This window comes from Magallana gigas, chromosome 5, assembly GCF_963853765.1.
Source record: "Magallana gigas chromosome 5, xbMagGiga1.1, whole genome shotgun sequence".
Classification (NCBI taxonomy): Eukaryota; Metazoa; Mollusca; class Bivalvia; order Ostreida; family Ostreidae; genus Magallana; species Magallana gigas.
Window position 1 is genome coordinate 43,595,112 of NC_088857.1, and position 26,770 is coordinate 43,621,881.

General features: G+C 34.8%; 2 protein-coding genes and 1 long non-coding RNA gene across 4 annotated transcripts; 2 read left to right on the forward strand and 1 right to left on the reverse strand.

The window, feature by feature from the left end:
- The first annotated feature begins 60 nt into the window (after positions 1–60).
- LOC136275754 (uncharacterized) lies at positions 61–4,055 on the forward strand. Its single transcript, XM_066085679.1, has 3 exons — positions 61–208; positions 1,507–3,508; positions 3,644–4,055. Exons 1-3 carry the CDS (start codon positions 185–187, stop codon positions 3,994–3,996), a joined length of 2,379 nt encoding a protein of 792 aa, XP_065941751.1. The 5' UTR covers positions 61–184; the 3' UTR covers positions 3,997–4,055.
- A 9,821-nt stretch (positions 4,056–13,876) lies between these two features.
- LOC136275755 (uncharacterized) lies at positions 13,877–15,631 on the forward strand. Its single transcript, XR_010714256.1, has 2 exons — positions 13,877–14,015; positions 15,066–15,631. It is a non-coding gene; the product is annotated as an uncharacterized lncRNA (long non-coding RNA).
- Positions 15,088–26,723, reverse strand: LOC105341810 (tetratricopeptide repeat protein 39C). 2 transcript variants are annotated; one of them, XR_010714255.1, is made up of 15 exons: positions 26,461–26,723; positions 25,755–25,803; positions 24,800–24,937; positions 24,130–24,643; positions 23,746–23,843; positions 23,246–23,339; positions 21,414–21,468; positions 21,253–21,305; positions 20,583–20,692; positions 20,014–20,137; positions 18,034–18,131; positions 16,984–17,088; positions 16,614–16,652; positions 15,804–16,136; positions 15,088–15,395 (listed from the first exon to the last, which is right to left on the reverse strand). XR_010714255.1 is itself a non-coding variant. In XM_011448535.4 (14 exons), the coding sequence occupies exons 1-14, from the start codon at positions 26,610–26,612 to the stop codon at positions 16,050–16,052; spliced, it is 1,716 nt and encodes a 571-aa protein (XP_011446837.3). In that variant the 5' UTR covers positions 26,613–26,723; the 3' UTR covers positions 15,088–16,049. The 2 variants fall into 2 exon arrangements, 1 of the variants encoding a protein (XP_011446837.3); XM_011448535.4 differs by having other exon boundaries at positions 15,088–16,136.
- Positions 26,724–26,770: the final 47 nt, after the last annotated feature.

A 26,770-nucleotide genomic window follows, 5' to 3' on the forward strand; every position in this document is an offset into this window, starting at 1 on the left:
AAGACGCGGAAAATATGGACCCAGAAGGTTTCTATCCCCTCTCTATGACCTTCGGGACGAAAATAGACAGTGTGAAAAATACAGTGGCGAAACTCTGCGCAACCGTTTGTAATTGAACTTATTTAGGAGAAATGATTCCTACCCCAGACCCAGTGTGGTGTTCGCGCCCATTCCGTCAACAGTCATGTGGAAAGCTTTACATTCAAAGGTATACTCCATATATATTTCAAATCAGAGTTAATTATTAGTATCTAAGTTTTATATTTATAAAATTATTTTTGACAATGATATAGTCATGATATATCTGAATATTTGTCGGTAAAATATTTATAATTAGCGTTATTTTTTTTATATGATCTGCATAGATGGAAATTGATGTATTACATAAAAGTTATAATAAAATTTTAATTGTAAGTATAATGAACAGTAATATATACAAACATCATGGGTCGGTGTCTTCAAAAATATACGATGAAGTGTTTTTATCAAGTCAGTCTAAAAAACGGCAATGCAATATGTTGATTATCAACATATGATAGTCAATGAAATAAATGAAATATATCTTGTATTGATCTTATTTACATGCATTTATAAATATCACATTTTCAAACTCTTTGCAATATCTTATGAACTTTCATATAAGCCGATTTGTTCTAAACAACAATGTATTTTGATCTCTGATTTGCAAATACGTATACAGTACAATTAACAAATTCTTTTGAAAAATCTTTAATTTATCTAATATATATACAACGATTAATACTAATTTTCCAAATTTTTTTCATTTTTTTTTTTATCAAATTCCATAAGTCAATTTGCTACATGTACCTGTTTATAATTGCAATTTTTTTTTGAGATTGTACAGGTATCAACATTATGCACACAGAATATTTTCGTGACGTCACGTATTGTGTCTATACACATATTCGCAACATCACATTTAAAATGTATACAATTGCTCATTCTTGACTTTGTGTTAAACATTTTACCAGAATAGTATTATCCGCTTAAGGTGGTATGGGACATCTGTCGATATGAATGTTGATTAAAGGACTAGTACATTATAAATGACAGACTTTCATCGGTTTAGAATTAAACAAAACAAAAAAAGCTTTAAAAATAATTGGAGAGGTAAAAATTGTAAAACCCCGAGCGGAAATCGGACTTACGGCTAACAGAATCGTAGTAAACCAACTACTAGTAACCCACTGCGCTACGCTGTTAGGTGACAATATCGGGAAAGAAACTACTTACATGTATAAAATTACACTTCATTTTATTGTTTATTTTGATAAACAATATGTCACAACATGAAAGTGTCCCATACCACCTTTAATTTGTTCAAAATAAAAAATGTCTATTCTGTTGACAAAAATCTAAAACATTCATATTTTATTCAGCTATTTAGTGTTTCAAACGATTAAAATTAGACCATTTCAATGCTGAAAACTAAATAAATGTTGAAGTAAGTTGCATATTTCATAGTTTATTTTCTTTTTTTTCCAGATCCTAAAGATTTCGTGGACCCTACTCATATGTAACTCTTTTATACCTTGTCGGTCACAGGACGTTTTTTCACCAACAGCTTTTACCCAAGGTCTATCTTCTTTCAATAATGGTTTTTCAAACTTTGGTAATGCTATAAATGGATTTTCTGCTGGAACAGGAGGTGCGGACGGAGCTTTCTTAGCCAGTGGCGGAGTTCCCACGATAGGAGGACCCGGAACGGGTGGGGGTTTCACTTTCGGGGCTGGAGCCGGTCCAGGTTTCTTTGACGGCGGCGCTGGAGCCGTAGGCGCGGGTGGTGGCGTGCCTGTTGTCGGCGGGGGCACTGGCGGTTTTACTGGAGCCGGTGCAACACCATTCACTTTTGGAGGAACCGGTTTTGGGGCTCCTGGCGGAGTAACATTTGGTGGCGGAGGAGGCGCTGGATTTGTTGGTGGTGGCGGTGGGATACCTGTCGCCGGTGGAGGGGTCGGGTTTGGAGGACCAGGAGTCGGATTTGGACAAGTGGGCGGAGTTGGAGGAGGACCAGCGTTTGGTGACGGAGGAGTCGGATTTATAGGAGACGGATTTGGAGGGCCAGGGGGCGGATTTGGCGGCGGCGGAGGACCAGGGTTTGGTGATGGAGGAGGCGGATTTGGCGGCGGCGGCGGAGGACCAGTGTTTGGTGATGGAGGAGGTGGATTTGGCGGCGGAGGACCAGGGTTTGGCGATGGAGGAGGCGGATTTGGCGGCGGAGGACCAGGGTTTGGTGACGGAGGAGGCGGATTTGGCGGCGGAGGGCCAGCGTTTGGTGACGGAGGAGATGGATTTGGAGGGGGCGGAGGAGTAACAATTATAAACGGTGGTGCGGGAGGAATACTAGGAGGTGGCGGAGGAATACCAATCGCTGTTGGAGGTGGAGGAGGACTCGGGGGAACGGGTGGAGTTACAATTGTGGGCGGCGGAACAGGAGTTGGAGGATTGGGTGTAACTGGACCTGGAGGTGTCACAATTCTGGGCGGAGGAGGTACAGGACTTGGAACTGGGGGGGCCTTTGTTGGACCAGATCCTTTAGGTCCTGGCAGTGGAGGAGTTATCATTCCTGGAAGTGGAGGTGGATCAGGAGTTTTTGTTGGTCCTGGAACAGGTACAGGAACTGGTGGGGCTATTAATCTAGGAGGAGGAGTAAGTGGTGGTCTTCCATTCGGTAGCTTTGTTGGCCCAGAACCAGCAATTCCGACAACAGGATTTGGTGGAACGACAGTAATAACTTCCCCTGTCTCAGTTTCTCCTGCTGTGCCATCTATAGGACTATACCCTGGAGGGGGTGGTATTAGTGGTGGACTTGGAGGTTTAGATGGTGGATTTGGTGGATTTGGCAGTGGTGGGGTTGGTGGTTTTGGTGGTATAGATGGAGGACTTGATGTATTTGGCGGCGGGGGTCTAAGCGGTGGTGGTGGATTTGGCAGTTTTGGTGGTGGCGGACTTGGGGATGGCGGTTTTGGCAGCGGCGGACTTGGGAGTGGCGGTTTTGGCAGCGGCGGACTTGGGGGTGGCGGCGGCGGTTTTGGCAGCGGCGGACTTGGGGGTGGCGGTGGACTTGGCGGCGGCGGTTTTGGCAGCGGCGGACTTGGGGGTGGCGGTCTTGGCGGCGGTGGACTTGGGGGTGGTGGTGGACTTGGAGGATTTGGCAGCGGCGGACTTGGGGGTGGCGGTCTTGGCGGCGGTGGACTGGGAGGATTTGGCAGCGGCGGACTTGGGGGTGGCGGTCTTGGCGGCGGTGGACTTGGAGGATTTGGCAGCGGCGGACTTGGGGGTGGCGGTCTTGGCGGCGGTGGACTTGGAGGATTTGGCAGTGGCTTTGGTGGAAGTGGTTTTGGAAGTTTAGGGGGTGGAGGTCTAGGGGGATGGGGATTACAAGGAGGATTAGGCAGTGCATATGGTCTTGGAGGAAGTGGAAGCTGGTGGTCTTCATTTTCACAAAGTGGCGTATTCCCATGGGCATTAGCAGCAGGAACTATCGGTAGGAGCTTTAAAAAATTAATAAATGGAATATAATCATACAACTCAGGAAATATTAGAAAAAAGGATAATAATTTGTATACATTATAAGTTTATATGCGATCATAATATAAATAGATCTGTTTACTAATTTCAGCTCTAGCATCATCGTTGAATGGGGGAGGAGGAGGGCTTTTTGGGTTTTTTGGCGGAGGTAGTAGCAGTGGGAGCAGCGGTGGGACCGTGGCAGCGGCTTCCGGCTCTGGTACCGGTTTCGGCTTTGTGGCTCCTACAACACCAGCTACAAGCAGTCTTTGTCCAACTCGTAAAAATCCAACGGCATGTTCATGGTGTTACGCAGCTGCTAAAACAAAAACGGCATGTGACGCAGTTGCGACCGGAAAGAACGGCACGGATGATCCCCAGAACACTACTACGGACGCTACAGGGGACGACTGTCTGTGGTATAGTGACACAAACGTATGTCTGAACGACGAGGGAGCGGCCTAATAGACTAGTGTTATTTGTTAAAATTCGTAAAATTGAATTGATAAAGCTATTAAAATGCGTTTTTCTTGTTGTTTTCTGAATTGCACCCGAAACACTCACCACGTCGATAAATGTTAGACCATGTTATTAGCACCGGGTCATTGTTAAAAAATGTTCATTTTCACAAGTGTATGCTTACTGTTGTTTCTGAAGTTGAAGTGTCTTCATTTCTCTTATAACCTCTTTTGAATTTACAGTGATTATATTGAAAATTTACGTCATTCAAATGTAAACTTCCGTTGCTTTCGATAAGTTTGCCGAGTATCTATTACATTTCGACACAATGCGTTTGTTACATTAAAGTTTGGACTTTATCAAGTTAAACTTATCTATAACAGACTGTTATAGATAAGTTTAACTTGATAAAGTCTAAACTTTTAATGTCTGTTATAGATAAGTTTAACTTGATAAAGTCTAAACTTTTAATGTAACACGTTTATTCTGCGGCACACAGATGTAGTCAGACGATAGGGATAAATAATTTGATCATTTTCAAACTTAGCTTGTCAAAAATCGTTGGAAATAGTGTGAACCGTGGACCCCCTATAAATCCACAACGAGTGTCGTCCCTTTACTTTTTTAGACGGTGGCTATAAATAGCCACGGTCTATTGCTACGGTCCTCACCGGAAGAGTATTTCTCACGGGGACCCTAGCGGATAAGGAACGATAACTCTGTTAGGTACATGTATGCAGTGTTACAGGCAATGTTTTATCTATGTGTCGATTTCCGTATGAGAATTAATTTTCATCTTATCAGATATTTTAAACATTATAGCTGCTAATTATTTTGTACATACATTTATATAATGTATGAAATTAACATGTGTTTTATTCTAAATGAGCCGTTACCCTGTCTGCTTACGCGGTATTAATAATTTAAGCACCAACTGTCAGTTATGACGTTTAACTCTGTATCAGGACTGCATTTAAACTATATCACTGCGATAATTTGTCAAGAGATCTCACAATAATTGCTTCTTGTTTTTTTTAATGATGTAAACAATTGTCAGAAACACTATTTAAACTGGTTTGCCATTTCATATTTCAGCAATTATGCTTCATCGATAAATTAAGTCATTTTCAACGCATTAGTTTTAGTTAGTATATTTATTTTGTTGTTGCTTATTCCAAAGAATTCACAACAGATACTGACAATGAATATTACATAAATATTACATAAATTACATTTTATTGAACTTCAACCGATCAATGGCACACTTTCTTCTACAAGTGTGCATGTGTTTTCAAACACACAAAAAACTTAAAATTTACGATACAAATGTGTTTATTTTGGACTGACCTGTGATTTACAATGTACCTTATTTGTACCTCACTCAATCTGTAGAAACATTATTTTTATTACAGGCACCTCAATATTCATCAGACAATATTTACTACTGATGTTGACGCTTTACTTGCTGCTGACTTTCTCTCAAACACGCTAATCGACGTCGGATTGTAAAATTCACGTGCAAATCGAGTCGCCATTTTACATGTATATAAACTACATTTTACGATGTTTCAAAGATTTTCAGTTCAGATTTTTGTAAGCAAATAAGGGATTAAAGACATTTGCTGTAAAACGTCTTATGGATTTCACGGCGTGTCATTGATCAGCTCGCGTATCTCTAATTTGCAGCAAACGCTAGCGTTTTTGTGAGAAAAAAAATATCGGTTCAACTCATGCGATATGATATTCCATATACATTTATGGTACATCGTGAACGGTAATGTAAGATATGATAATTTTGTTAACTAAACAGTTTCTGTCGAATTTTTTCACAATGATTGGAATAACGCAATTCGATGAGCGAAGTACAAATAGTGACTTTAATTCATATGCGCCCGTCCCTGCTAAATGTATTTGGGTTTTGGGGGCATTTTTTCACTAACAGATAACATTATTTACATATGTACGTAAACATCGCCCCATTTGTTCTCAAATTATTTTTAACTCGCGAGTACAACTCTACTATGAACTTTCTTCGACATTTGTTTCCAAGTGTTAGCATTTTGTCAACATGCATTTTCAAATAATGCGCCAGTTTGTTGTCGACTCGCAATTGAAATACACACCGGTTAGAAAGTGTCATCACTTAACGCAATGCTACATCGGCCGTAGCGTATACATCCATGCTATATTTGCAATAAATAATGAATCATGAAGGCAAAAAAAAAATGTGCTACATAGATGACTGTAGAATTCTGCTGAGCTACAGAACTGTAGCTTTCCGAAAATATTGCCGGGATTTGCGAACCCTAGATCTATTGTCTAGTACATGCAAAGAATAAAATCAAAGGAGGTGGGTGAATAAGGCGTGTAAAATGCCTATATGAGGAATGATTAGATACGGCAAAATTAAAATATCATAAAATCTGATACTTTTTTTTTTAAAAATAATTAAAAACAATGTATATTTAACGTAAACGTAACATCGGGTTGTAACCTTAAAATATTTTATTATACTTGCAATATATTGATTTAAACTGGCGCGTGTGTGTCAAAACCTCCAAATAATGTACTTTTTATAACTTCAATGCCTTTTCTTTCATAGAGTGGGCCTGAGCTCCATATTTTTTGTCACAGTCTAAATGTGGTTTAATGGAATTTAAACCGATTTTTCTCAACAAAAATGTGGAGAGATGACCCACTACAGTTCAAAAATGCCATATTGTAGCTCAACAGTTGAACATTTTAGAAAAGTCCGTAAATTCGTGGTCAACTTCTCATAAAGCATTTAAACAACTCCCTTTGTTGTGAATGAAATGGCTCAGTGGTTAGAGCACCTGACATTAGGACACTTAATAGAACTTGGGTTTTTGGGTTGTGGGTTCGATACCACCAAAGATTTATTATTTTTTTCTTATCGTTTTTTTTAAACATTTCAAACTGAATATAGTTAGAAATTACCATTTTGTAAACTTGTATAATAACATATCAAATATATTTAATTGAAAAAAGTCATTCTGGGGCAATCAAAATACATAGTATTACCGAATACGGGTTGTCAACTGATATAGATACTAACATATAGATACAAAATATAGATACAAACTTCTATACTACAAAGGTTACTGTGATAAATCTTTGGGTTTTCCCCAAAAGATGACGGCCAAGAGACACAGCGTTTGTACAGTGTGGATTGAGATCACAGCTACGATTTCCACAGAATCATCCATGTAGGAAACTCACGACCAGTTGTGCGAGTAAGCGTTAAGTATTAGTACATGTATACGATACTGGCCGCGGTTTTCGACAACAATAATTATCATACATCACTCATTGTTACATGTAATATGCCACTTTCAAACGAAGCCACCGTCTAACAGTACTTTCAGTACTTTGATTATGTCACCCGAGTCATAGAGGCTATTGTCTTCGTCCGTAGTCGTATGTCGTCGCCGTGCATTAAGAATCTTTACTTCTTGAAAACTACTAGGCCAATTGTTACGATGTTTGGCATCTCTATGGTAAGAAGAATCAAAATTGTGAAATTCATGGCTATACCACCCCCAGGGTATCATAGGTTGGACCAAATATTTAAAAAGCCAAATTTTTAAAAATCTTCTTCTCTATTCCCACAAATGTGGGGAAAAACTAAATGCATGATTACGATGTCCATTATGATATCAAAATTGTGAAAATCTTGACCCCCTGGGTCAGGGGCGCAGGCCCTAGGGCGGGGCCAATATGACCATATAGTAAAAATGTATTAAATCTAAAAAGAAAAAACTTCTCTACTCTCATACATGTTTTTTAAACTTATTGCATTGTTTTGATGTCCATGAAATCCTCTACCTAAATTTTGAAATTCATGGCCCCTTGGTCATAGATTCAAGCCCTGGGGGAGGGCCAATATGGGCATGTAGTAAAAACATATTAAATCTGAAACAATCTTCTTCTCTACTCCCATACTAGTATACGCTGTGTCCATGAAGTCCCCTACCTAAACTGTGAAATTTATTACCTCTGGATCAGGCGTTCAGGCCCTAAGGAGTGGCCAATATGGCCGAATAGTGATAATGTATTAATATTTTTTCTTTACTATCACAATCATGGGAGATAAAGTGGTGCACTGTTACAATGTTCTGATGTTAAATTGTGAAATTCACTGCCCAGGACATGGGGAAGCAGTTGATGCTTTTTAAACGGGGGGGGTGGGGGGGGGGGGGTAAAATTTGAACGTCACCTTGAAAACTATTTTGTATATTGTCGCTTGGCAATATTAAATTAAATATAATTATGTTATATTTAGGAAATCTACTTTAATATCCTGTACATTGTCTTAGAAACAATTTTGTGTGCATTACAATTGAAACTGTGAATATATACAATGTAATAAGATTGACCACTAAAGGCCTGCAGGTCTCTTATTATCTCCAAACATTTTTGCCCCTGAAGATAAGGTATCGATAATTCAACTCTTAAACCCCAAATCCCCCTTTTTATGAATGAATATTTTTCAAACATCAGACAATAAAAGCAGGGTAACAGAGGAGTCTCAGATTATGGTTTAGACTTTTACTTGGTAGATGTAAATATAGAAAATTGAACGTCGCAGATTTTCAATGCAAACATAGGGGGAAATATACACTAAATGTAAATATTGTTACAATTTATTACATACTTAGAAATAAATACAGGTTTTTTGCATATGTGATACAGATGACATCACAAAACCCGTATCAGCCCCCGGGGCTGATACAGGTTATCAGCCGATACAGATCTGTATCACACCCCTTGCGGAATTCCTCTGTCTTCTTTCGCTTCGGCATTTGTGCATGTATACAAACGAAAATAAGATAAAAAATTTGTTACAGCAGAGACATAAATAATATTATTTATGTCTCTGGTTACAGTCGACATTTAAAGTATATTTAATACATGCACAGACTACTTTCAAATGATATTTAAAATCACATTTGTTTAAGGTAGTCCTATACTCGGCACTGAATGGGCTCAATCATTAAAAGCTTAGCTTTAAATGATAAATATACATTCTAGCAATACATATACAAAAGAAAATATGCATGTTTACATGCTAGTTTGTTTGTTATCACCTCTCAGACGGGTGTACCCCCTTGCGAAAATTATTGACAATTATGTGCGGTTTTATGCATTTTTTGCCCCCAAAATCAAAGTTTTAGAAAGAGCTTTAAAAATTAGGTGAAAGATATTTAAAACCATATTGGAAATAAAGGTGTAAAAGGTTATCACCACAGTGACGTCATAATGTAGAAATGACGTCATGAAGATTGCATTATTTTGATAAATTGATGTTTTGTAGCAAAAAAAGGGTGTTTTCCGATGGTTTTTTGACTCGGAAACATCGAGCGCAGGCTTGCTCAAGTACAATTTTTTAGTATAATGTGTATATCTATCTGACGAAAAATATATGTTAAAATCGCACTTGAGCAGACCTGCGCTCTATACTTCCGATAGGAAAATATAGAGCAAAAATGAGAATATTTTCATTTTTTTGCAAATTTGCGGGAATTAGGTCATTTATGTGACGTCATAGGTAAACAGCAAATGAGCAATGATGACTAAAATCAAGATTAAAGTTATAGGCATCCTCTATACAATGATTTGTGAAGATTTTATTTTTATACGATACTATTTAAAAATTGGTTAAAATCGGGGGCAGATATGTAACCAAACCGCACATAGTCCTTTGCCAGACGTCCGTTTTTCCTAAAAATAGTTACCAATTTTGGGAAAATTAGAACTGAACATACAAAATAGAGTATAAATATTTATTTAAGCCATATCTCATCAATAATTTTGCGCAAATTTTTGTAAGTAAGTACGCTTTATGGACCTGATGTATCAAAATAGAATACAAAAAATGCAATGCTACATTGTAGTATCGCGTTTGGTAATTTTTTTACTATTTTATGGACTCAAACTTTAATTCATGGTGTTTATTCTATAGATTGACATCGTAGAACAAAGATTTAGTAAAATAAATTATATGTTGACGGATTACTTTTCACGCTATAAGCTCTAAACCAAGTAGACCCTGACGAAAAAATCCGTAAAAATCACATTTTGCCAGTTTTCTGCCTAGATCTGTCAACAATGTTAGATATCATTTAAACATTAATTAATTGACGAATGATTAAATTCGAAATAGCGTCTGTCTCTTAATTTAAACCGGTTTTAGTAAAAGAAAAAGAAAATTTCGGGGGGGGGGCATCAAAACAAAGAAGATATAAGCATACCTGAGATCCTGGTTAATCAGAAACTTCGTTTTTCATTTTACTTTAACACAATCGAGTTTCTCAACATTAATCATTTCTATCTCTCATAGAATATATTATATTACCGTTCTAATCGCTTATTATTGCCATTGTTTACAACAGCGATGTAGAGCAAAATCAATACCGGGTATCTAAAACGCTTTGTAAAAGTCGAACCAATATAATTGTAAAATCCGTATTATGACGTAGTGCGATACTCGGACTACTTTAAGGTGATGTTTTTTTCTTCAAAATTTTATTACTAGGTATGTAATAAACATAATAACAGATACACTTTTTCCATATCACAGCCTGTATCAGCCCTCGACCAATATTAACCCGAGGGCCGAAGGAGCCTGGGGCTGACACTGGCTGTGATATGGAAAAGGGTATGTATTATTCTCTATATTGCAATTAGTCCAAAGAATCTCAATTACAAACTAGAGGTACTGTGATCAAGCTCACAATTGATACTCCCCACTAAGAAAAAATCATAACTCATGTATTTTTTCTATTATAGAAAATATTGGATGAATCTATTTCACTGTCCATTTTTTATAAATAACAACTGCTCTATTTTTAAAAAATGTTAATGCTAATATGAGTACACAAACCAATTTCTATTCTTTAAATTCCATTTCATTTCAAGTTAACTGTTAATGCATGAGGACATTTGCATCCTTATGTTAACAAACATGACTCCAATCAAACAAAATTCCACATGTCAAGCAGCCATTTAATATAAACATTTTGAATTATTGGTATACTGAGCCCTATTTTTTTTTTAAACAATGACCTTGAACTTCCTCAATTGACCTTGGGTCAAGGTCATGGCACACCCTCAGGTTATAAGCAATCTTGATGTGAATTAAGAACTTCCAATATTTGTCCATTAGAAAGATATGGACTGGACATGAAGTTTGCACTTTTCTGCCAGTGACCTTGGCCTTGCCCAAATGACCTTGGGTCAAGGTCATGACAGACCCTTAGGTCATAAGCAATATTTGTGTGAACTGAAAACTTCCAATGTTTCTCCATAAGAAAGCTATGGGCCAGACACAAAATTTGCACTTTTTCTGCCAGTGACCTTGACATTGCCCGTATGAACTTGAGTTAAGGTCATGTCACACCCTTAGGTCATAAGCAATCTTTGTGTGAAGTAAGAACTTCCAATGTTTCTCCATAAGAAAGATATGGACCGGACACAAATTTTGCAATTTTTCTGTCAGTGACCTTGACCTTGCCCAAATGACCTTGGTTCAAGGTCATGACACACCCTTAGGTCATACGCAATCTTTGTGTGAAGTAAGAACTTCCAATGTTTCTCCATAAGAAAGATATGGACCGGATACGAATTTTGCACTTTCTCTGTCAGTGACCTTGACCTTGCCTGAATGACCTTGGTTCAAGGTCAAGACACACCCTTAGGTCATAAGCAATCTTTGTGTGAAGTAAGAACTTCCAATGTTTCTCCATAAGAAAGATATGGACCGGACAAAAATTGAACAGACAGACGGACGGACAAGGTGATTCCTACATACCCCCCCAAACTTCGTTTGCGGGGGGTATAAAAACAAAATATACCTTAATTGTATTTTTTTGTGAAAAAAGTGATTCTTTGAGTAATACATGAAATTAAAAGATATCATTAGGACAATAATTTATTTTTTCTTGATAAACCTGATTCTTCTTTTTTCTTTTCTTCAAACCAAGTAAATGCATAATGAAATACAATATTATAACTTTGAAAACAAAAAACCCTACAACAGGCACGAAGCATCGGAGGGTGGGGGAAGGAAGGGCCCCCTCACCTTTTACCAACAAACACTTTTCTTATATTTATTTATAGGAAAACTAAATTTTGAGATGTTTTTCCCCTTTTTTGAGAGTAAATAATTTTTTGGTAAGATAATGAAAACACTGCTACCCCCAATTTGATGATTGGTGGCAAATTAGTTTCTTGGGTTCAAGATTACCGATGAGCCTGCCCCCTCTCAGCTTTCAAACTTGCTACGTGCCTGAACAATGAATCAAAAAGAATGAAAGACAAACATGTATATGACTCTTAAATTTACAAACAAAATTTTCAAATGAAGTTTCCTATATAATATGATTTTAAAAAAATGTTTATGCATGACTTGATCTCATATTCCATTCATTTCTTTAATTATATTAAAATCTGCATAAATTAAAAAATTCTAGAAAAAAATCAAGAAAACTAGAGACACAAAAAAGAGAAATTTCTTTTAAGTAAATCTAAACTTTAAAGGGTGAACATTCTGCAAATAAACCTTTAACATATAATGGTACAATTCTTAAATGAACTTGAAGAATGATAGTGTTGTAATAATAATTGCTTTAAACGATTAAAAAATACAGGCATAAATTTTAAGTTCATTTCTTCCCTTGAGTAAAACAAAAAATCATTTTCACTTTTTATAACATCACATTTTAAAGTCTTAAATCAAAACAACATTCAGAAGCACTAACAATCTACAGCAAATAAGATTCTTTGGTTTTTGGGACATCCTTAATCAAAACTTTATTACCCGGTAATTAAAAATGATTTTCTTTTATAAATAGTTCCTTATAGGAAAGGAAAAACTCAATTCTGATTTTGAGGTACTTTTGTGCAAATGATGATTTGCCCTTTGGTGCCAAAAAAAATTATCTGCAATATTCATGGTATGAAATTATTTGTAATCAATTTTAAGCTTTTAAACATTAAATAAGATAAACTTTGAGTGTAATTTTCAAATTCAAATATGCAAACATAATTCTTAAATTCTTTTGTCTCTGATTTTTTTTTACTGGGGAATAATGGCCTGGTTCCTATGTTCAAAATTTTAGTACACCTTGTGGGAACAAAGCAATAAAATTATATTTTAGAATATTTAATTTCATAAAATATGAATCTGTTAGTTCATAAATTCTACAAAAATAAATAATTAGTTACCACACAACTTCTTTATATTATGCAATACAAAACTATCTAATAATGATCATAAATTATCTAAATATGAGCTCTGTTTGGCACAACTCATGATCTACTCTACAAACACAAGGTTCTACTCTCAACAACATATTGTATCTGTGATCTAAAGACCCCCCCCCTCCCCCAAAAAGGGGGTACACACAAAGAATGACCATGCATGATTTCAAACTCATAAAAGAGAACACCACAATACATGAAAAGTAGGGTGGTTTTTTTTTTTACATACAAGTAGCACTGTCATGGAGTTTTAAATTTTTTTTTTTTTTATCAATTTATGTATCATCGATAAAAACACTGATGAAAAAATACACAATCACATTACTGTTGATCAACAAATTCCTAACACTTATTATCAATCATAAGACATACCCTCAAACCTTGAAAATTAGCCAGATTTAATAATAAGCCAGTTTTGAAAATAAGCCATTCATGAAAAAGCATAATATAAGAATTTCTTATCGAGGCTTTTTTAAAAGTCAATTGATGTACATGTGTTGATAATGTACAGTAATAAAATCACGTTGAAGTAATAACGTTAAACTTTGTGAACCTAAACCAAATTAATTTATAATTAGGCCAAATACATTTATTTGATTGTTATTAAATACACATTGTGAAGAATTGTCTGTAATTGTATCATCATTATCAAGTTCTACAAATGATCGGTCTATTTTTAACAGTGTCAATCAGTATGCAAATCAATTACTGCATAACGGGACATAAAGTAAATAAGTCTTAAGGTAGCTCGCGGGTTTACTGCTTGCGAGAAAACCTACCCTGAAAATTTGTCTGCGTGATCAATAGGTTTCAGAGATTTATTTCTAAAATTTATTTGAGATTCGTCTGCATAGTTATAATGTTATCGTGATTCAAACACAGTGTCGCTGATAAAATCAAGCAACGCCATTTCAATGAAATATATAGTAAAATGCATATCTTAGTCGAAAACCGCATTCCAAAACTATGCTCCAAACTTTTAAACGATCTAGACGAACTTAATTATACTCAACACAATAACAGGAGAGATAATTTTGAATGAATTCATTAAAAAAAATCAATATGTGTTCTCGGCCAATTTTTCGTAAAACAACTTTAAAGATTTAAAAGATTTCACAAAATCCTATATTTTTATCATGACGTTAGCCCGACGTCATCAATTTCTTTCGTCCGAGAACCAAATATGAAAATGCACTGGTTGACCAGACTAGCTGATTAACACATATTAGAACATGCAAATCTAATTAACATTATTATGAATGCTTTCGCAATGCATAAAGGGAATTAATGTAAGGTTGTGAAGAGAAGAAACATGACTACTTTTCTTTTCAATGAGTCAGTCATGCATTCAATGCAAAAATAATTACCATACAAGTATTGCCATATAAACAAGTTTGTAATCGCATACGATACATATCTAAAGCCAAAATAATTTTAATAGTTAGATCAATATTTGAAAATACATAATTCATAATTGTGAAACGAGCGAAGTTAATGCATACGGTTCAATTTATTTAGAATGTACTTGTCTAAACATAAATTAGATTAAAGAGTTCCAACGCACACTCATACCTTATAAAATTCAATGCGACAGTGTATGTCATCTTTAAATTTTTAGCACTTGATAATTATAAATGTTTGTATAAACTGCAATTAAGCTTTTTAAAATATTTCATTTTATGTTTCTAAAAATCATTTGTTATTTCTAAAAGAAATGTATGAGTTTGCTATGACGGTCAACTCTTTACGTCGAATCCTATTGTGACGTCAGCAAACCCGCGAGCTACGTTAAGGTGGAATAACACACCTGAAAAAAGTCACTCAAATTAACAGGAATTTTTTTCATAATGAAAGATATAATGACAAATAAACTGTACAAATGTCAAATAAACAAAAAATTTGCAGTTTGAAGATAAAAAATGAATATCTAAAATAATTATTCCAGTAAGCAACAACAAAAGCCCCTGTGGGATTCAAACTCGGGATGTACGGATCACAAGTCCGACACTTTATCCACTCGGCTATGGAGTAAGTTACATGTTTCAGTCCATAAAATCCTTTTAATAAAACGAAATGTCGTTTCGATCAGCGGTCAGCCATTTTGTGATGATGTGTTATTCCACCTTAAATCAAATCATAATTATTGCTTATCTTCCTGCAATCAAACAAACTGAAGTCCGACAGGAGATAGGCGCATGCTTTACCGGACACTGTTAAACAAATATTGGACAATTGAGAAGTCAATAGGTGGCTGGTTACGTAATGGTGAATTAACTGAAGAGAACTTGCTTGATACAAGGTACAATGGTCTGGGTGGATAAATATTCTAATACATGGGGAAAAAAAATTAAAGACCAAATGAGCACTAGAAGAAAAAAACAAGCACCGGTAGTTTACAATTGATCGATTATAATATATTGTTTTCATAATAAGCTGTGATTATGCCTGCATCGCTTACAGGTTTTTTGATTGGAAAATAAGCCATAATTTGAAAATAAGACAGTTTTGAAAATAAGCCTCTATTTTCTTACCAAAACTTAAAATAAGCCACTGCTTATTTTCAAGGTTTTAGGGTATTCATTCGATATGAGGTTAAGGTATTTGGCTTTCCTGAATCTGAGGGTGCAGAAAATGCAGACACCTGGGTATGATGAATGCCCTTTATTCATTAGGTGTTCCCTTTGGATTTCCTGATCTGTGTAAATGTGGCTAATGGGAGTGGAAGGGGGATGAGGTGCCAGGAGAATTCTAAAAGCTGGCTGCCTCACTTCACCAACTCATCCAACTTTGAGTTTTAATGCTTTCAGGGCATTGTTTACTCTCACTGTCAGTCTGTTCTCAAAATCATAGTCCTTGTAATTGTCCTGCAAGAAAAATAATTTTTTTCTTTATATATAAAGGCTTAGAAAAACTGCTTGCTTAAAGCTGTTCACTACTCAAATAAGCTGTGGACCTTTCAGCAGAAGTATTTTGCTGTAGAGGTCTTGCCTGTGTGGATGTACAGGTACATCTTACTCTCTCACAATGAAATTGACAATGGTTTACGCACTATTTCTAAGTCAGGAGAATACTAACATCAAATATACAGGTTAATGCACTATTTACGAACAGAAAATTTACATAAAACATGATATAAATGCATAAAAATTAAGGAATACTACATGTCGGCTACAAGTTTCAGGTGTGCAATCGGGGTGTGACAAAATCGATGTGTTTATATAGCTGTGTGACAGTGCCTCTTTATGAGCGGTGTTCAGCTTTAAATATGACTGAATTGAAATTAATCAATTGGATAAGACTCTAAAAACACTTAAATTATTTTATGTCAAAATATTACTTACTTTTATCTGTTGAAGCAGTTGCTTTGCTTTTCCAGCAGTCTGAAAATTTCAATTTAATAGATGTAAAGCAATGTCTTTTTTTAAAAGAATACATTGTATACAGTATACACTGCAATATGTTCAAAAATGTTGAACTACATTCAGTATCAAGATTTGGATAAAAATAATCACGTCTTCTTTTTTTTATAAATGTAAATTCCTTATTTTATGCAAGCACTGAATTCTGCGAGTCTGTTATTTTGAATAAAATAGTGGGAATATGAAATCATGAGCACAAACTTTGGATTAAACTTCTTCTCACCATTTAATGCAGATATTAATTCCTCATGTTCAATTAGAAATTTGCAGTACCATAGGTAGAAATAAATACCTCTGGTTTTCTCATGTAAATGGAAGCAAGCTCAAAGCTGGCAAAAGCTGAGACATGGTGGTCCTCTTTCATTCCTTGTTGCCGTGCAATAGCTTCCTCTAGAAACTGAAGAATAAAATATAGCAATATTTCCATCAGAAAGATGGCTATTAACATGAATTTAGCAATGCAACTCTACAGCCAAATGTCAAAGATGCTAAAAAAGGATTTCATGCCAACATGCAAAGTTATCAAAGATAATTTTACACAGCAAACTGAAAAACTCTGTTCCCTACCATAAATGCGCATCTTTAGATACAAGTTATAAATTCAAAATAAACTTCTGCAAAAATCCTTTTGATATATTTTTTAAAACAACACTTCTTCTACAATTTAGTAGCAAAAACACAGGTACATCCAGCAAGGCACGAGAGTTTGTTTACGTCGAAGTTACAAGTGTGCTTGAAAAGCATAGGGCCACAAGCCAAGAACTTATCACCCGTCTTCCCATAAAAAACAACACACATCACAAAAATGACCTAGCTTAAGAAAGTATGCTACATTGCAGCAAAATTTCATGATCTATTACACCTCTTCTGTAGATTCCTAATTAAAGGTGAGGAATTAATATCCGCGTTAAATCGTGAAAAGCACGTCTCACCTTTATTTTTTAGACACATCAGATGATAACAAATAAAAGAAACTATGATAAAAATTTGGCACTCATGATTTGATATTCTTGCAATTTGATGCCAAAAGGTGGAATTGCAGAATTAAGTACTGGCGAAAACTAGGAGTCTACAGTTTATGTGGTATTAAAAAACCCTCCTATTTAGAAAGCAATGAAATCTAAAAATACGTCTGCTAGAGGTAAAAAGATCATTGTGATTGTATTATGTAGTGTTGACACCAGCAATGAGAAGAATAGAGTGGGTAATACACATGTTAAAATCAAAAATTGTGTACAGGTATTTCAATATTTTCATAAAGAATATATCAAAAGGAAGTACAGAAAGTTTGAGCTGTACAGGAGACAGGTAAGGCCCTCAGCGACAGGGTTCAGACACCTACCTGTACTGCCATCTCTAGTTCTCCAAGCTCTTTATACACTGCTCCCTCTATCAGGCATTTGATATGAAAGACTTTGGGATCTGTCTGCATGTCACAAACTGAAAACAATAAAACAGCAAGCTGAATTCAAAGTTAAATTTTTCTTCCAATGGAAAGAGCAAATATAGGCTACTTTGCAAGCTTTTTAATTTATATTCACTGTATACACATGTGCATGCATGTACTTATGCATATACATGTATATACATATGCATATATATAATAAATGTATATCAGTGTATTATGAATAAAATACTTCTTATTCTAAATTTAAATTTTTCCTACCTTTTTCTACCAAAAATAAGATGGCAGAATAAGACAAATCCTTTTCTATTAAATCTTTAATTTAGTCTAGCAAAGAACTATATGAAATAAGGTCTAATTTCTGCCCTTGTGTTTTATAAATTTGAGAAAAACATCATATCATAGATATTTTGATAAAACATAAAACTGAATATGCTAGTTACAGAAATCTAAAAGGTTTTTAAAATCGATCATTCCTTGTGCTTCTATGACATCAGGTAAATGGGCCATTTCCCGCATTTTCTCAAAACAGGGAAATTTCCTCAGCTTTTCTTCATATTCAAGAGTAGGAGGTAAAGAGCGCAATGTTGCTCCAAACCATTTTTACATATGTTATTGTTCATATTTTTTGGCATAACATATCAAAGAATGGTGTTGGAGCAAGCATGCACTTGATGTATCCTTTTCAAAAAACTGATAGGAAATCCGTTATTTTTGGCTAAAATACATACTTTTCGTGAAATAAGCTCATTATTGACGTATCATATTTCTTTTATGACTTCAATAAGACAATATATCTTCATAAACCTGAACTAGATATATAATAACCTATCTTTTAGCAAATTTATAAAGCTCTATTCATAACTTTGAGATTTGGGGCATAAAAACACTTTATTCCGCACATAGTGTTTTTTACTGTTCATCTTGGAGATATGGCTGTGGGAATCTATATGTCATTTTTCAGTTCATTGTTAAATATAACTGAAAGACTGATCACTAAGTTTTTTCATGTGTAATATGGCTATTTGGATGATTCTGTAAGTTCATTGTTCACCTGCCATATATAATTGTAGATTTATATTGTAAGTTTTCTGTCTTTCAGATATGGCTGTAGGAGAATTCTGTGAGTTAACTTTATTTTTGTGGGATATTTTCCGAGTTGACTTCTTATAAGATACAATAAATTAGACGGTCTGGTGACTTAATGTTTTCTTGCAAAATATGACTGCAAGTGGGTACTATGAAGATTTTCAGTTTGCATGTACCAGTGAGATTTGACTAAAGGCTAGGTCAATAAGTTTCCTTCCAAATGCGAGATGTGACAGCATAGTATAAAGATGATTTTGTGTAAGTTAACAGTTTGGTATGGCTGTAGATAGATTTTATGTCTTTCAACTTCACCTGTGAAATGTGACTGTAGGATGAGTTTTATAAGTTGCGAGATGTGACTTTTTAAAGATGGATATACATGTATTATGATTTTTAAGATTTTCCTTTTTAATTGTGAGATATATGACAGTGTAAAGCTGATCTAATTTGCATGTTAACTTTTCATCTATGAGATTTGATTTGCATGTTAACTTTTTACTGGTGAGGTACCATACTCTGTATGGCTATAAGATGATTTGTGTTCCTTGTTTATATCTTGCTTACTGTAAACCAACTTTTATTTGCAACAACTTAATTTCTCTATTCAACAGACATAAACTGGTTCAAAGCAAATCATTAGCAAGCCGTATCAACATCAGTTTTATTACAACAACCATATGACAATAATTGGCTCGCAGCGAGAAATGATTGCGAAGATGAGGCTGAAGATGAGGCTCTCGTGAACCTCGCAAAATTTTTGGCAAACAAATAAAAGTTGTTTTACAGTATATGACAGTATAAAGATGAAGTTGTGATCTAGCCATTTACCTGTAAGGTAAGGCTGCAGCTCCTCAGCAGTACAGGTGGGTAGGGCGTGCCATAGAAAGATAAGCTCCAAACACAGCAGGCGACAGTACTCCTGACTGGGGGCAGCCTTCTTCATCTTCTCTGCCTGTTGGACAAGAAACAGTTCAAATTGGAAGGAACATATACCGTTACTGTCAGAATGCTTTATCTTTACCACTATGTCTTTTTTCTCAATTGTGAGATGTTTTACTTTCAAAAAGACATTTTTTTAAGGAAAGATGAAATAAATCCATCTTTGTTCCAAATTTAAACTAATCTTAATTTGTTTCAAAATACAGTCATACAAAGCAGGATTAAAAAATATTACTTGATTAGATTGTATAGATGGTCCTTGCCCATTTAGATAACTTAAAACATGAAAAGAATTAAAGGTTTTCCATAAAGATTATATTTCATATACCTGTACTTGAACATATCTTCAAAATTAAAAACTGCAGTAGCATTGAATAATAGGAAATACTTTGCTATTATCAAATACTTCTATTGACAAAACTATAAGTGTTATAAGCCATTTATTCTTAAGAACTTACCCTTCTAGACACATAAGCCTCGATTTGATTATTTTTCTTCTTCAGCAGTCCGGGCACTTCCTTCAAAATCTCATAGCCCCCTTTCACGTCTCCCAGGGCTCCAAGGGACACTGTTTACAAAGAATAAGAAAACTCAACTTAACATGTAAAAATTTAAGTAAAATATACATTATTCAGGTTACTTGCTTCTATTTAAGTCGAATTTGAAACTTAAAATTGTACTTATTTCCATTGAATATTTATGTTTTCTCTTTATTTGTCACAGCTACATGTGGTCTTACTTATGCTCATATGTTATTATGAAACATGTGAAAAGTGTTTGGGGTACCTGGTACATGTGATACTATCTAAAAATTATTTGTCTATATCCATGTACAATCATAACCAATAAAATATTTGAATTTGAGCATGCCATCCCTCAGAATATAAGGTGTGCATTGGATGTTCAGGATTTTATCATTTAGATATTTCCATCATGCTAAAATATCATTGTTTAATTTCTTTGAAAAAAAAACTAACAATATACACTGTACATGTTGTAAAATACTTGAGTTTTTAAAAGTTTCTTTTCAAAATAGGTACTGGTATTTTAAAGCTACACATAGCAGTTTGTCAAAGAACATCATCAGCAGAGTTAAGAGGAAATATGTACAGGTATCAGTTTACACACCTCCCATAAGATAAGTATAGTAACACTTGGACCATTTGGTTTCTTCTTTCAACCTGTAATACAAGGGATAAAAGAGAATCAATGATAAGAAGTATACCAAGTGTTACATAACTGTGACAGTTATTGGTCGTTAACACCTGCCGCAAGTGTGTGGATCTTACCTGGTGAAAGCCTGTAAACTTTCTCTCCATTGTAGCTTCATCAGATTGACCCAGCCTATTACAAAAAGAAGATATAAAAATTTATATACAATGTACACAACATAGAACCCCTTTTCATTGATTTACAGTTGTTCATTGCATGTATCCACATATATTTACATCCACTAAGTAAGATTCAATCCCTCTATTTCTTACAGAAATGGATTGTAACTAGAAAACTGACCAGTCAGGAAGGGCCCCGCTGTGACAATTAATATAGAGAAGTGAAAAAAACTTTGAATTCCATCCTCTTTATATTAACAATGATGAAAAATAAATGCCCGGCAGAAGATGTAAAGAACTGGAATATATAGGATCTCGTGATTTGTAGTTGTATATGATTTTCATCCAACAATTAAAGTGTTTTTTTCTTGAGCCTTAGTGAGGGGATAAAACACACAAGTTGGATAAAAATCACACTATACTACAAATCATATGAGATTCTATTTATCCCATGTTTTATACACCGCAATCAATGTTTACACTGTTTATAAAACTCTACATTATTTTACTTCATTATGCCTACGCAAATCCCATTGTAAAGTCACACCTGTGGGATATCAAACAAATATGCAATGAGTCATATCCACGGGATAAAGTGGGTTAACATGGGATGAAATAAAATTTGTTAAAAAAACAAAGAATTGATACCAATGCAATGATACCTAGGCTTTGCCTCTATTCAATAAATTATCATAAATCATTGTGTATGGTATTTTAACCAAAATAAAATATGAATATTATATTTTAAATCCATATTTCGAAGAATGTACACAATACTACACATAATTGAAAATTGACCTTAACTTCAAAACAAAGTTCATTTGCAGACACAGGCAGTGCAGTAATTAATCTCAATGTGACAGATAAAGATAAAGCTTAAGATTTTCTTCCTGTGGAAAGTTAATTAATCCCAAAGGACAAATATTGCACAGCCTTCCATGTATACAATGGTAACATTCTCAGCAGTTATCTCTCTTTGCCCATTCATTCTCAGCAGTTATCTCTCTTTGCCCATTCTTCTTATGCATAGTTAGGAATCTACCCCACCACCCCAGCTCCAAACCAGAAGACATAGAGAACCAAACTTAGCATCAAAATATGTATTTCTGCCTACTGAACTACCATACCAAATTTGAACTTGATTGGGCAACCATAAAAAAAGTTATTAGAAAAAAACAGGAAATTTGTGGACGGAAGAGTGACAGACGGACGGACAGAAGGACGGACGGACAGAGTGATTACTATAGGGCACCCGCAAATCCTTGCGGGGCCCTAATTATTAGTTCTGTTGAAACTGACAGAAGTGAAATCTACAGGCTCAGTTTATCAATTGGTTGAAAACTTTGACATCTTGAAAACTGATATCTCGAATACAATGGATATGTCGAGGTGATATTTAAGTCCCAACCACCTATTTTTATAGTATTTTACCCTTGAATATTTGGATATCTGGAAGTTTTACTACAGCCCCATCTAGTTTGAGATAACGAAGTTTGACTGTACATACACATTCAGGGTGGCCCTCATTACTCAGGAACTACTTGACTGCATGACAACTATATATATGTACCAAAAGAACTTATTTACAGTAAACAAGTAATAAAAGAGCAATCAGTTCTACCTGTATCTACCTGTTACCAATAAATGTTACCTAATCTAACAGTCTACCGCCATTTAAAAATTTAATTTAGTTTTTGCCTTCCAAAGCTTAATGATATATTTTCATAAGCCTTCTATGTAATTAAACAGTACAAAAATGCACTGACTTTTACTTCGGTACGGTACATTACCGAGTTCATATTGGCACATGAGTTCCACTTCTCGCTGCCCCTTTGCTGCCTCTAATGCTTTCTGGTAGAACTCCAAAGATTTGTCAGTTTGTTTCTGTTCATACAAAATAATCCGTAACAGAATAAACACTTCAGCTTTAAAATGACGGACTCTTTTGTTTTATGTGTACAGGTACATGTAGTAATGCAATAATTCTAGAACAAAACCTTTAAAAGTTTACATACCGATAACTTATAATTTTTATATACATTCAAATGTGTATATGTACACATCTGGTATACACTGGTAGGTTTTTTTCTCATTGTGGAATAATGAATCTCAAATGCAAAATCGGAATCACCATGTAAAATTCCTAACATATATAACTTCATTAAATTTTTACTATCCCCCCACATGTATTTAGTCTTGCAATATCATTCGAAATGCGGATTAAGAAGGTACATGTAACAATAATCTATATCATTTAAAACATGGATTAAGAAGGTTACAATAATCTTACTCTTAGTCTGTGGATCCTTCCTCGGAAGAACAGGAATAAAGGTGACTGTTGGAACTCCGCCTCCTTCTCCTCAATTATCCTCTCTGCATCAGTAGTACCTACAACAAAGTTAGTGCCCTTCATTAAAACTGCTCATGGCAGATTTGATAAAGAAATTAATATTACTGTGAAATAGCTAGATATAGTTCCTTGAAAAGCAATGGAAATGAAGCAATAATAAAGTCACTGTAAATTATTTTAAGGTCAAGAAATAAAGCTATCATTTTTATGCTTAATTTAATTTATATACTTCAAACACTAAACTTGTTGTAAATATTATGTAAAAAAATCATCTTTGCTATGAATTATCTTTTCTTCATGTATTTTAATAACTTTCACATTTACCAGCACTATAATCATTGGCTCCATCCAATGCAAAGAAAGGTCTCAATATTGTATGGTACCACAACAGTCCTAATGTGGCAAGAGGGGCTTTCATGTCCTTACTGTGACTAGAGTAATCTAATGCTGCCAACCCTGCATCCCGATCGCCCTCGAACCCAAACAGCTCTATCAGCTTCAGAATCTTAGGGGGAACCATGGATATACAAATCTGAAAGGTTCCATATCCAAAACTAACTGCTCCCTGAAGCCGGTCAAGAAGCTCTTGAGGCATTTCGTTGTCATTGCCGTCCACTGGTCCATTTTCTGACTGCCGTAACTTGGCATTTTTCATTTGAAGCTGCATGACATCTTTATACAATTTTTCATAGATTTTCCAAGCTTTGCGGAGATACCAACCACCCTTGATGTAGCTAGGAATGTCTTGATTGGTGAACACTAGTATCGCCTGATATAGTAATGAATCAGCCGCTATCACCTGTCTTTGAATCTTTTCATCAATGCTGATTTGTCCCCCCTAAGAAAGATATGTGAAATTGTTAAAGCAAGTTATTTCTAGGAAAATTGATAATTTAATTATTAGGAACAAAACGATAAACTTTTTTATTTAATGACAGCTGTCTGTAGTTAGCAAAGAGAATCATAATTAGTAAGTGTGAGAAAATCAAATAACCTCTCTTTTTTTCTTGGATTTAAATCTATTCTTTATAGACTTTAACACTCCAGCATCTGTGTCACTCAATTTTTCTGTCTCTTGCAACACTTTCATGGCTTCCTCTAATTTTTCATCTTCAAAGGACATCAATGCTTGCTACAAAGAATCACAAGTTTTATATTAATGTAATCAAAATGTCAAGTGTGTATTTCATTTTACATGCAAGAAGCTACACTAAGTGTTTGTTATGATGCATAGGGCATGGCATTGTCTCTCACATACTTGTTTATTAGTCCTCCTTCAGATTACAAAAAATTATATAAAGGCTGCAGAACATTAACTGGCAAGATTGGAAATATACAGCTTATGTCAATTTCACCTGTTACAATCAAAACATTTGAAATGGGCGGGGATAAATTGATGCGGACATCTGAAAAAACTTGCTATATAAGTTAAATAATTCTCTGAAGTCATTTGACAATTAAAGCTTTACCTTGCGTATAATCTCTCCCGAATTGAGATCTTCTCATATTATATACTTCCATGTATTGATGAAATAAAATGTTTTTCAATCGCTTTGCTGATACTAAATAAAATGTTTTTCAATTGCTTTAACTTATATAGTAAGTTAGAAATGCTGAGGCGGATTGAAAATACACTTTTTTTAAATACAGTTTCAATACAATGTTTTCTCAGATGTCAGCGGCAATTTGTCCCTGCCCATTTCATTTGTTTTGACTGTATCAGGTGAAATTGACGTAATTTTCTCAGATGTCAGTGGCAATTTGTCCCTGCCCATTTCATTTGTTTTCACTGTATCAGGTGAAATCGACGTAAGCTTTATATTGCCAGTTAATATTCTGCGGTCTTACTTCATCCATCTTCTGCACTCTCAAATAAAATTTTTGTAATTTTAAAATTTTTACATTTAAATGACCGCACAATAGGAATGTCAGTTCTTTACTATACTTACCATAAAGAACACAAAACTGTGACCTGCATTCATCAAGAAACTGTCATTCCTGTATATAAAATAAGCAGAAATTGTTAAATTGAGCTTAGATGATCCAATTTATTGTCATGTTCATCATGATAATAATGGAAAGATTACATATTCCATGACATTTTATGATATCAAAAATGAGTTGCAAAATTCAAATAACCTTTTTTTCCTAGTCTCAGCTTAATTAGGACATACATATTTAGCAGATTCAGACACATTTTTAGAGGATATTGATATTCATATAAATATTGATTGATTTGCCACTGTTCTCATTTTTAAAAAAAGAATTAATTCAAGTATCATCGGGCCATAATTTGGAATAAATTATTGAAAAAAAAACTGTTAATCCAACTGCTTTTAATTATGTGAATATATCTGTTTTTTAGCACTAACAAAATACTTGCAACTTATCTTTTTTTAACATCATACTTAAAAACTGCTGATAGATCAGTGTTAGTAGTTTAACAAGTTTACATGTCAATAATTTTCTAATCTGTATATCAATTGCATGTTCTATTAAATTACACTTACTGTACAAATATATAAAATATAGAACATGTGACATGTCATTCAATAAATTAATAAATACAAATTACGCAATAAAATCCAATATAAAATAATGTTCCTACAGAGTGTCTATTTTCATCCAATTAAAACACTGCCTCAAGCAACATACTTGTATTTTTCGAATAAAAGTCTCGCTTCTTCAAACCCGTTATTCAATAACATTGAAATTCCTCCCAGGGCCATCTCAGAGTCGTCTAGCCCGACGAGTGTGTCCTCGCTCTCAGAAGTAGACATTTCAGTCATCGTGGAGTTTGTTGCCATTTTTTAAGCTCTTACAGACAATAAAATTATCGATCTTTCATTTTATTCAAACTGAACTCTGACTTCTGTTTGGGGTTGCCACCGATCTTACGAACTTCCGGCTAGACTATTAGGTAACACTCATATCGAGCCCGATTCGAAATTATCATCATTCATTT

Excerpts from the sequence above, each read along its gene's own strand:
- LOC105341810 (XM_011448535.4), bottom strand. The coding sequence starts at position 26,612 with ATGGCAACAAACTCCACGATGACTGAAATGTCTACTTCTGAGAGCGAG. Across the intron at positions 24,938-25,754 it reads ACAGTTTTGTGTTCTTTATG|CAAGCATTGATGTCCTTTGA; the intron begins GTAAGTATAGTA and ends GATTCTTTGTAG. Across the intron at positions 24,644-24,799 it reads AATCCAAGAAAAAAAGAGAG|GGGGGACAAATCAGCATTGA; the intron begins GTTATTTGATTT and ends TATCTTTCTTAG.
- LOC136275754 (XM_066085679.1), top strand. The coding sequence starts at position 185 with ATGTGGAAAGCTTTACATTCAAAG. Across the intron at positions 209-1,506 it reads GGAAAGCTTTACATTCAAAG|ATCCTAAAGATTTCGTGGAC; the intron begins GTATACTCCATA and ends TTTTTTTTCCAG. Across the intron at positions 3,509-3,643 it reads ATTAGCAGCAGGAACTATCG|CTCTAGCATCATCGTTGAAT; the intron begins GTAGGAGCTTTA and ends TACTAATTTCAG.